This window comes from Gorilla gorilla, chromosome X (genome assembly GCF_029281585.2).
Source record: "Gorilla gorilla gorilla isolate KB3781 chromosome X, NHGRI_mGorGor1-v2.1_pri, whole genome shotgun sequence".
Taxonomy (NCBI): domain Eukaryota; kingdom Metazoa; phylum Chordata; class Mammalia; order Primates; family Hominidae; genus Gorilla; species Gorilla gorilla.
Genome location: NC_073247.2, coordinates 130,827,073 through 130,839,263, shown reverse-complemented (window position 1 = coordinate 130,839,263; position 12,191 = coordinate 130,827,073). Strand labels below are relative to the sequence as shown.

The window sequence follows — 12,191 nt, the reverse complement described above, 5'->3', positions numbered from 1 at the left end:
CTAGCTAGCTGGCCCTGGGCTTGCTGAGAATTGCTGCAGCTCTTGGCCCCTGCTGGGCAAATGCCAATCATTCCGTCTATATCCCACAGTCCTGATTTGTGCATGGATGTAGTTGTATCCTGGGTGGAACTTGGTATCAAACCCCTACCCCACCAAATGAACTCTGCCAATCAGTGGGGTGACTTTCCACAATGGAATCATACTGACTACTGGTGGACTCGTGGAGTAGGACTTCTGGAGCTCATTGTGTGATCTGAAGGGCAGCCATCTTCATTACGGAGTGTCCAAGGGCTGCATTTCAGGAGCTGGCTGGACCTCTGATGCCCTCCTGCCAACCTCCTGCAAGAAAAGAGGAAGCTGTGGGGTGATTATAGCCTCCTTTCCCCTGGAGGATACTTTATTTTGCAATTAAGGGGTATAGGGGCCCTTTCTGATACTTTCATTTTGGGTGGTTCCTCGTTCCTCAATGAGTTGGCATCCTGGCATCAGACGCTCCCTCTAGAAGAATCCAATCACCATCACTCTCTCCCCTTACCATACCTCAGAATGTTCAACTCCAGGGCTCTTTAGCCACTGCTTGGTGGATGCACATACTCTTGGTTGAGGGCACAAAGTACAGCAATAGTTTGAAAGGCTGGGTGCAGTGGCTCATGCCTGTAATCCCAGCACTTTGGGAGGCAGAGGCAGGAGGATTGCTTGAGCCCAGTAGTTTGAGACCAGCCTGGGCAACATAGCAAGACCCCCCAACAAGAAAAGTTTTTTAAAAAATTAGCAGGGTATGGTGGCACATGCCTGTAAGTCCTAGCTACTCAAGAGGCTCAGGCAGGAGGCTTGCTTGAGCTCAGGAGTTCAAGGTTACAGTGAACTATGATTATGCCATTCCACTCTAGCCTGGGCAACAGAGTGAAACCCTGTCTCAAATAAAATATTTTGAAAGGGGTTAAAGACATTGTCCTGGGGGTAGGGAAAGCCATCTCAAACAAGCTGAGCCTTTAAGGGGATTTTGCATGTTCTAACATTTTGGCAGGGTCTAATCAGTCCAGCTGACAATTTGCTTGAGAGAGTAGCAACTTAAGTTCTTCGTAAAGAAGGGTTTGCAGTGGGGTGTGCTGGGGGAAGGGAGCATATAATCCCCTCGTGTGCTTCTATACCAGGTCTGTGTTGCAGCTTACATGGCTCCAAACCTACCCCAGTTTTGGCTTCATCTGCAATTAGAGCTAGAGCCTCTAGGACTCTATTAGTCTTCTATTGCTATGTTACAAATGACAAAAAAAAATACTGTCTTATGACAACACAAATATACCATCTCTCAGTTTCTATGAGTCAAGAGTCCAGACTGGGCTTAGCTGAGTCCTCTGCTCAGGGTCTCACAAGGCTCAATCGCCGTCAGGGCTGAGGTCTCCTCTGAGGTACAGGGTTATCTTTTAAACTGAATGGTTGTTGGCAGAATTCAGTTTTTTGAGGCTATAGGGCTGAGGTTCCTGATTTCCTTTTGTTCCCCCTCTGAGGCAGGGTCTCACTCTGTCACCCAGGCTAGAGTGGAGCAATCACAGTTCACTGCAGCCTCGACCTCGTGGGCTCAATCAATCCTCCCACCTCAGCCTTAACTGGGACTACAGGTGTGCACCACCATGCCTGGCTATGTTTTGTATTTTTAGTAGAGACGGGTCTTCCTGTGTTGCCCAGGCTGGTATCAAACTCCTGAGCTCAAGTGATCCTTTGCCTCGGCCTCCCAAAGTGCTGGGATTATAGGCGTGAGCCACTGTACCCTGCCTGAGGTCCCTGGTTTCTTGATGGCTGTTAGCTAAGGGGTTCTCTCAGCTACTAGAGGCCACATGTCATGTCCTGCCATGCCCTGCCATGTGGCCCTCGACAACATGGCAGTTGGTTACTCCAAGGCCAACAGGACAGCATCTGCTGCAGCTTTGACTCTCTCTGGCTTCTGTTATCTGATCTCTAAACCCTCCTTTTATTTACTCATGTTCAAATGTGTGTTTTGTTTATTTTTTCAACTTTTATTTTAGGTTCGGGGGTACATGGGTAGGTTTGTTACATGGGTAAATTGCATGTTACTGAGGTTTTGGGTATGATTGATCCCATCACCCAGGAAGTGAGCATAGTACCTTATAGGTAGTTTTTCAACGCTGCTGCCTCCCACCCTCTCCCCTCTAGTAGTCCCCAGTGCCCAGTGTCTGTCGTTCCCATCTTTATGTCCATGCGCACGCAATGTTTAGCTCCCACGTATAAGTGAGAGCATGTGGTGTTTGTAAACCCTCCTTTTCAGAGGCCCACCTGATTAGGTTAGGTCCACCCACACTGAAGGAGAGGGGATTTACAGGACATGCATACCAGGGGGTGGGAATCTTGTGGGTCATCTTAGAATTCTGTTTACCGCAGACTCCGTGAAATACATTTCATCCTATTACATTGTTTAAAGAAAACCAACAACATGAGGCCAGCTGCTTTCCATTAGTATTCTCCATTCCGGGAGGGCAACAGAGCTGTCAGGAAAAGTCTTCTGAATCCCTGAAGCCAAATCAGGCTGTGGTTTAAAAAAATTCAACAACCTTGGAAGAAGAGCCTTTTCCCCTTTTTTTCCCCTCTTTTTCCCCCAAAACCCTTGTTCAACCCTCAAATGAGCCAGTTTGAGAAGGAAAAGGCAGCTCTGGGGCCTAAGTCTCTGGGGTCGGCCTAGAGAAGCAAACAAAGCACTTTAATAATGACTTGATAACGAGACTCGATACCTCTGCTCTGCCAGGTTTCCTGATAACCATTATTACATGACTATGTTTGGTCCTTGGAAGTGGTTCCGAAAGCCTCTCATAATTTACTGGATAAAAACATATAGTTCCTCTTCCCTCATTCAGTTTGCCAGCTTTTTCATGGGACTTCATGCAGAAGGGTCTTTTACTGAAAGTGTGTCTCAATGTGTCCCCATATGTTTAAAAAAGACCACTTTTCCCACTGATTTCTGTTTGCCACTGCAAGACCCTCTCCACCCCCTGCATTCATCCATCCATAAAAATATATAGTGAGCACGTCCTGCGTGCCTGGTATTGTGCTAGGTGCTGGTAATACTCAGATAATCAAAACATAGTCACTGTTCTCAAGGTGATATCAACTATGACAACAGGTATGCGCAAAGGTCTGAGAGCATAGGGCATGGGTGGCCGGTACCTTTGAGCTGGGTCTTGAAGCATACATGTAATTTCGAGGATGTGGGAATTAGAGGGATGATGTTCCAAGCCAAGTGCACAACCTGTGTGGAACACAGAGAAAACAAAAGAACATGGTGATTCTGGGAGGTCAGAGCATGGGGGTGTGAGTCAGAGGTGGGCTGCTGGGAGACTGGACCCCCTCCAGTGGGCAGAGAACACCAGATTGCAGAGGGCCTTGAGTGTTAAGAACTTGGCTTTTATCTTGCAGGCAGCAGGAAGCTGGTGGACAAGTTTAAGCGGGAGGCTCATGGTTATATTTCAGAGAGAACACTGTACCTTTTTTGAGATTGTGAGGTGACTGTAGCTTTTTCTAAATATCATAAATAAACGTATAGCTCAGAGGAGGCAGCCCCAAGGTCACTACCAATGAGTCATGGTATGATTAAGGGACAAATTTATTTTAAATTTATATTAGCCATAATGAGGCATGTGAAAGAAATATACAGTGATGCCTCTAAAAGGAGGTACTTGGGAAGGAAATTATTTAATAAGATCAGCTTGTGGGGGAAAAAGGACAGAAAAGGTGGTGGCTGGAAAGTAGGAAGAGGCAGCGTTTCTTTTATTGAAACCTCTTTCTCCATGAGGGTCCAGACCTAGCCCAGCTGAATGGGGCTCCACACTCACGGTTCACGTGGCTAGGATATCTAGGAATGGGATCTGTGTATCAAGGGAAAGAGGGGTCCAAGAGTGCTTGATTCTGTACAGGTGAATAACCCAGGGCTGGGAGGGAAGACAGGTCTTGCTAAACAGGAAAACAAGGGGGTTCTTCTGCTAGGACAAGTCTTCCTCTGCCCCGTGTAGCATGCCTCTGTGTCTGAAGAAATTTCTGACCACAAAGGTGGTTCTTTGATAGGAACCACTTTTTATTTTAATAATATATTTTACTTAACCCAATATAACCACCATATTATGACTATTTCAACATATAATCACTATAAAAATAATATTAATGATATATTTTACATTATTTTTGTTCACACTAAGCTGCCACATCAGCTGCATCAGCCCCCTGCTCCAAACCCCCCAGTGACTTGCCATCAAGCTCAGAGTGAAATCCACAAAGGTGGATTTTATTGAATTTTTCAATAAAAAAATTGAAGAATTTTTTTTCTTTTATTGAATTTATGCATTCATTCAACAAACGTTTATTGAGTGCCTGCTATTCCCCTGACACACCACATCTGATCCAACAGTAAATCTTTTGCCTCTTTCATTCTAGGCACTATTCTGGGTCCTGGGAGATTCAATGATGATCAAAATAGACAAGGCCCCTGACCTTATGGAATTCACATTCTAGTTGAGGAGATAGACAAAAAACTAGTAATTAACATAGAATATAATTTTAGGCAGCAGTGAGGGCTATGAAGATGTTAATAAAGAATAATTGGCCTGGCACAGTGGCTCACGCCAGTAATCCCAGCACTTTAGGGGGCCGAGGTGGGCAGATCACCTGAGGTCGGGAGTTTGAGACCAGCCTGACCAACATGGAGAAACCCCGTCTCTACTAAAAATACACAATTAGCAGGGAGTGGTGTGTCACGTCTGTAATCCCAGCTACTTGGGAGGCTGAGGCAGGAGAGTTACTTGAACCTGGGTGGCGGAGGTTGCAGTGAGCCAAGATTGCGCCATTGCACTCCAGCCTGGGCAAAAAGAGTGAAACTCCGTCTCAAAAAATAAATAAAAAATGAAAAATAAATAAAAAAAGAATAATGGGATGGAGAGAGAGTGGGAGCATTTTAACTAGGATGATCATGGACGTGCTCTCTGGGGGAAGCAACATTGGATGCTTGAATGATACAAGAAAGCCAGCCATGCAACTATGTGGGGAAAGAGTCCTCCAGGCAGAGAAAGCAGCAAATGCAAAAATCCTGAGATTGAAAGGGGGCATTACCAGGAGGGCCGGTGAGGCTAGGTGAAGGGATGAAGTAGGGGGGTAGCGGGTTTGGTGATCAGTGGAGCATGGGGGTGGGCTTGCATCACATAAGGCCCATGGTAAGGGGCTGGGATTTTACTCTCAGCTTGATGGCAAGCCACTGGGGGTTTGGAGCAGGAAGCTGATGCAGCTGATGTGGCAGCTTACTGTGAACAAAAATAACGTAAAATATGCTATTAATATTATTTTTATAGTGACTATATGTTGAAATAATCATAATATGGTGGTTATATTGGGTTAAATAAAATATATTATTAAAAGCAGTCTCACCTGTTTCTTTTTTCTTGTTAAAAATGTAGCTACTAGAAAATTGAAAATACGTGGCTTGCAATTCTGCTCAGGTAAACTTTTCTATTTAATGGTGAGGTTCTAGGAAGTGATTGTAGACAAAGAAGAGAGCCAAGGACAAAGCCCTGCAGTGCTACATTTCAAAATCAGGGAGAGGAGAGAGATCCAGCAAAGGCGACCCAGAAGGAACAGCCAATAAGGTAGGAGGAAAATTAAGGGAGTGTGGTGTTCCAGAAGACAAGTGATAAAATTATTCAAAAAGAAGGGCGTGGCCAATCACGTCAGATGCTGCTGAAAGTTAAAGGAACTGGTGGATTCAGCAAGCGCAGTGTTGGTGGACTGGCTTGGAAGCAGTTCAGTTTGGAAGCCTGATTGGAGAGCTCATGAGAATAGAAAGTGAGGACATAAAGGCAGTAAGTATAGATAACTCTTTAAAGAATTTTATTTTAAAGAGATTCAGAGGAATGGGATGGTAACAGGAAGAGAATTTGAACTCAAGGGGAGATTTGTGTTTTGCTGTAGTTGCTGGGTTGTTTAGGAGAGGAGACAGTTCCACATGTCCAGTTGGATTGGTTGATGGTGGTGTTGTCAACAGAGTGCCTGCTAAAAGCCTCAGGGCTTTTAGGATTTGGTTAGGGAAATAAGGCAAGTATGCTACAAAGAATTTCAGACAGGACAGTCTAAGCTCAAGGGTTAAATGCAATGATTCTACTAGTGCTCTAAAAGTTCAGATGCAGCCAAGATGCCCTCTTTCTTTGTTCTCCCTCATCTTTCATATTTTTCTCTTCAGTGTTTTTTTTCCCTTTCTATCTTCTACACTTGACAGTGGTAGGTCAATGACAATGTTAGCCTACCATGGCCCCACATTTTGGTTAACGGGCTTTTTTTCCCACAGGCTTCTCTAAGATAGTTTATTTCCCCAATGTCTAAAAAGGCTTCTAAAGTGGCAGGGGTGGGGGTGCTGCTGTGTTTATTAAGATGGCCAGGAACTTACCAATGACACAAACTCCTCCTGTTCTCCCTCTGAATTTCCTAAGAGCTTTTGAATATTTTTTTTTTGAGACAGGTTCTCACCCTGTCACCCTGGCTGGAGTGCAGTGGCATGATCTTGGCTCACTGTACCCTCGACCTCCCAGGCTCAAGTGATCCTCTCACCTCAGCTTCCTGAGTAGCTGGGACTACAGGCATGCACCACCACATTCAGCTAATTTGTTTTGTATTTTTTCTAGAGATGGGGTTTTGCCATGTTGCCCAGGCTGGTCTCAAAGCCCTGGGCTCAAGCAATCCACCCACCTTGGCCTTCCAAATTGTTGGGATTACAGGTGTGAGCCACTGTGTCCAGTGAGATGTTGAATTTTCCTTCCTCTTTGCTCCTGCCAGATCTCCAGATCTTGGAAAACTAGCAGAGACAGGAATGCCAAGGGTAAAGCCATTCATTCTGGGACAATGCATTGGTGTGTAAATCCATTGATGTGGGCTCTCCTGATGGTCTGCATATGATAAGAAAGGCGGTGTGGTTATTGGAGTGGAGAGGGCGTGTGAGCGGGGTAATTATTGATCACTGTGTGGGCCTGGGACTCAAGTCATCTTTAGGCAGAATTGTAATATTAACTCATAAAAGTTGAGTGACTTAAAATATCAATACCTTTCAGCCAGGAACATACCTGACGTTGAACAAATTGGGTTTGTTACCTGTGGCAGTGAGGGGGAATTGTGGGGAACCACAGGGCATCTCAGTAAGTGGGTCTGAAGCAATCTTGACACCACAGCCCTGTCAGTTCTCATGGTGATTTGGAACCTTTTGCTCTCCAAGGCTTCAGTCACTCTGGCTATGTGAACTCTCAAATTCTCCTTAGCCTTAGAGCCTGTGGTCACCAGCCCCGCCCCCCGGCCCCCCACCTCTGGAGATGCATCAGGGGTTTACAGCTAGAAAGCAGGACAGGATGGGCCTGAAGCCCACCCATGAAACAGCAATAGCAGCATAGCTATGTCTGGGAAAAGAGCAGATCTGGAGTGGCAAGGGGATTCTAGAATCTACTTAACCCCACTTTACAATAGTTCATTCAGTTACATCAAGACCTCAAGGAGAGTTATCATAGGTGCAAAGTCTCTGCTTGCCTTTCTATGGCCTTCTGGCACAGATGACTATAGCACCCTTTCTCTGGGTTATGGTGCTCCTCAGATCTCCCTCCCACCCCACCCCCACCCCCCCACACAAACTTTCATCAAGAATGAAAGCATTGGGACAGGCACAGTGGCTCATGCCTGTAATCCCAGCACTTTGGGAGGCCAAGGCAGGGGAATCACTTGAGTTCAAGACTAGCCTGGGCACAGAGTGAGACCCCATCTCTCCAAAAAAAATATATATATATGTATATATATATATATTAGCTGGGCATGGTGGAGCATGCCTGTACTCCCAGCTGCTATGAAGGCTGAGGTGGGAGGATCTCTTCAGCCAAGGAGGTTGAGGCTGCAGTGAGCTATGATTGCACCACTGCACTCCAGCCTGGGCAACAGAGCAAGGCTCTGTCTCTAAAAATAATGTCAGCATTGATTTCTAAAAGTTTGGTTATCAACCGACATGCTTCCTTAGAGGCATGACATGGAGTGAGTCATGGGAGAATTATCCTTTTCATGATCACTTTGGTTGTTTCCCGTTTTTAACTATTGGAAACAATGCTGTGATACACTTTCTTGTATGTATATTATTGTGTGCAAGTGTGACTATTTATCTATAAGGTAATGTTCGAGAAGTGATGTTCCTGGATCAAAAGGTATGTACATTTTAAATTTTGATAGGTATTGCCAAATTGCTCTTTAGAGAGTTAGAACTACTTACTCCAGAGTGCATGAGAGTCCCTATTTTTTCCCACGTTCGTCAGCAATGCAATATCATCCAAATTAAGGATTTTGACAATCTGATAGATGACAATACTTATTTGATATGTTTATTTCTATCTCTTTAATTGTCAGTGGGACGGAGCCTCTTCATATGTGATTATTTGTATTTCTTTTTCTGCTAACTGCTTTGTAGTCTTTGTCCCTTTTAGACCAAGTTGTTTGTCTTTTATTGATTTATATGAGCTCTTTATAAATTAAGAAATTTGGCCCCTGTATCTGTTATATTTGTTGCTAGTATTGTTTTCTAGTTTGTCATTCTTTTATTGACTTATTTCTTCCCCATAAGTTCCACTTTTTTTTTTTTTTTGAGACAGGGTCCTGCTCTGTCACTCAGGCTAGAGTGCAGTGGCATGATCATGGCTGACCACGGCCTCAATCTCCTGGGTTCAAGTGATCCTCCCGCCTCAGCCTCCCTAGTAGCTGGGACTACAGGCACATGCCACAATGCCCAGCTATTAAAAAAAAATTTTTGTAGAGATGAGGTTTTGCCATATTGCCCAGCCTCAACTCAAACTCCTGGGCTCAAGTGATCCTCCTGCCTTTGCCTCCCAAAGTGCTGGGATTACAGGCTTGAGCCACTGTACCCGGCCTGAAATTTTCATGTAGTCAGATGTTTCAGTCTTTTCTTTATGGCTCTGTGTGTTTATCAAAACAATCTTGTCTCCCTGGGCACACCTGTGAATAGTAATAGGCATCCAAAGTTAATGGGCCCCAACCCACAAAACAATAGATCAGGTTTTTTGCATTTGTCTTTTTTTGGTAACAGCTTTATTGAGCTATAATTCACATACTATACAAGTCACCTATTTAAAGTATACAATTCAATGGTTTTAAATACAGTCACAGATTTGTGCAACCATCACCACAATCGATTTTAGAACATTTTCATCATCTCAAAAAGAAACCTTATCTGGGCACAGTGGCTCATGCCTGTAATCCCAGGACTTTGGGATGCCAAGGCAGGAGAATTGCTTGAGCTCAGGAGTTCTAGTTCAACATAGCAAGACCCCGTCCGTACTAAAAATTCAAAAATTAGTTGGGTGTTGTGGCATGCGCCTGTAGTCCCAACTACTTGGGAGACTGAGGTGAGAGTTTTGCCTGAGCCTGGGAGGTTGAGGCTGCAGTAAGCTGTGATCACACCACTGCACTCCAGCCTGAGTAACAGAGCAAGATCCTGTAAAAAAACAAAAACCAAAAAACAAACAAACAAACAAAAACACAAAAAAGAAATCTTGTACACTTTACCAACCCCCCCCCCCCCCACCAAAACAAAACAAAAAACATCCTCCCAGCCCTGAGCAAGACATTCTCTGTGTCTACGTATTTGCCTATTCTGGACATTTTATGTAAATGGAATCATTTGGAATCATTGTCTTTTTTAAAGGAAGGATAATTCTCTGTAATGGCAATTCCATTTGTATATGTTTTCTAGGCTATTTTAAGAATATAACTGAAGGTTAAGGGATAGGGTGAAAGGATTGCATTATGCCCTGAATATCAAATGATGATATTTTGCTTTTTTGCTTTGTATTTTATTTTAGTCATCCTACAATGGCTGAATCACTAAGTGAAATTTCTGACAGTCTGGATGTTCTGGAGGCCAGTGATGAGGGTAAGTAACCCAATAAAACTTTGATAACCAGAATTAGATTTGTTTACTGTGTTTATTTAGCTCCTAGGACAAAGAAGCAAGGCACAAGAAAACAAGTTCAGATCATTAGACTCAGTCACGTTTACTTTTCAGTTTTCTAATTTCTTCTTTGGCACCTCCAACTCTGATAGTCAAAGATTTGCCTGAGGTCCTGCAATCTTCTTTGAAAATGGTTACCAGGTTTTACTTACTAAGGCTTTTTCTGCTTCATCATAAAAAAACCAATCAGAACAGACCATGATCTGACAAATTCAGCTGAGGTTTTGCTGTAGATAGTAATTCAGATCTAAGCAAGAGATTAATTTGTTGAGGAGTAAAAGGAGGTAGAAACAAAAGATGCCTCCACAGGCTTCTGTTAAATAGGATTAAATTTACAAAAATTCTCTTTGGCAAAACTTACTCGTGTATCCATTGCCTAAATTGTGGCACAATCTATGAGTGATAGGTGATCATGCATGGAATAATTAGAAAGGGAGGCAAATGTCACTAAACAATGATAAGCTTTACACACACACACACACAATAAAAAGGAAATCATAAGATGCAATGTGAGACATTGAGTGTAAAGACAGAATTGAACTGAACAGTTCTTTGGGTTGTTCTTCCATTCTTTTGCTGAGTTTTCTTTAGTGGTGTATGGTACAGAAAACTTTGTCTGGAAGAACAGAGGGGAACCTCCTTGTGGCTTCCTGGGGGCCTGGCTTCACATATGATGTGGGGCAGGGGATGCTGAGAGCCTGATCACGGATTCTTAATGGCAGTGCTTGGGTCTTCTTCATCTCTGTGTTATCACTGTTTAGTATTGTGTCTCAGCGAGAGAGAGAGACAGAGAGAAAAAGAGAGAAAGAGATTAGGCACTCCAAAATATTTAATGAATGAATGAATGAATAAATGAGTGAAAGGCCTTCTCACCAAAGCAAACCCAACCACCAAACCAATTGACTTTTTGGATATGAACTAAACAGATGCCTATAAAAGAAGGTGGCAGCACAGTATATCTTGATGAAGAGTGGTAGCAACGAAATGCCTTTTCTCTGTTCTCAAGTTTGTTTTTTGTAAGACCAAATATTTGAGTACAGTTTTAGAAGTTTTAGAACTAGTCAGGGCTGGCCAGAGAATAAGGTGGCTGTTGGGAGGTTAAAGGGAAGAAAGTTTAGTTAGAAATGTTTTCTTTCCAGCTGGAAGTGGTGGCTCACGCCTGTAATCTCAGCACTTTGGGAGGCCGAGGTGGGTGGATCACTTGAGGTCAGGAGTTCAAGACCAGCCTGGCCAACACTGTGAAACCCTGTCTCTACTAAAAATATTTTTAAAAATTAGCCAGGTGTGGTTGCAGGCGTCTGTAGTTCCAGCTACCTGGGAGGCTGAGGCAAAAGAATCACTTGAAACTGGGAGGTGGAAGTTGCAGCAAGCTGAGATCGCGCCACTGTACTCCAGCCTGGGCTACAGAGCAAGACTCCATCTAAAAAAAAAAAAAAAAAAAAAATGCCGGGCGCGCTGGCTCACGCCTGTAATCCCAGCACGTTGGGAGGCCTAGGCGGGCAGATCACGAGGTCAGGAGACCATCCTGTCTAACACGGTGAAACCCCGTCTCTACTAAAAATACAAAAAATTAGCTGGGCGTGGTGGCGGATGCCTGTAGTCCCAGCTTCTTGGGAGGCTGAGGCAGAAGAATGGCGTGAACCCGGGAGGTGGAGGTTGCAGTGAGCTGAGATTGCATCACTGCGCTCTAGCCTGGGTGACAGTGCGAGACTCCATCTCAAAAAAAAATAATAAATAAAAACTAAAAAAAACAAATTTCTTTCCAAGCAGCAATGCAAAAGAACAAAGTCATCATTATGCGATGTATTTTAAAAGCTCATTCATTTCAATTCAGATGGGCTGCCTGTATGCATTGTGGATAAGCAAATATACAACTTAGAGGCAACCATTTCTCATTAGATTTAGCTGTGTTTTCTTCTCTGGAGAAAAAACAGCCTTCAATGAGCTGTTTTCTGGCATGTGACACACTGCAGACCATGACTGGATGAGTATGTTGAAAGTTACTTGCTGCTTGGGAATGCATAGTCTTTGGGCTGAGACAGGGAAATCAGTGGCTTTGTTATAGAAGCCCAGACAGCTGTCAGCTCTCAGCTGTCAGCTCACTGACTGCAACTGCTGTACCCTGTGATGGCATAAGTTATCCAGTGTATAGGTGACC

The 12,191-nt window shown here is 43.9% G+C and overlaps 1 protein-coding gene across 1 annotated transcript in view; it reads left to right on the top strand.

Moving 5' to 3' along the window:
• The first annotated feature begins 5,722 nt into the window (after positions 1 to 5,722).
• Positions 5,723 to 12,191, top strand: part of KIAA1210 (KIAA1210 ortholog) — a 49,049-nt gene continuing 42,580 nt past the window's right edge. The window contains exons 1-2 of the mRNA XM_019018844.3: positions 5,723 to 5,852; positions 9,885 to 9,955. Coding sequence (XP_018874389.1) covers positions 9,895 to 9,955 — 61 coding nt within the window. The 5' untranslated portion in view covers positions 5,723 to 5,852; positions 9,885 to 9,894. The remainder of the gene's footprint in view (positions 5,853 to 9,884; positions 9,956 to 12,191) is intronic.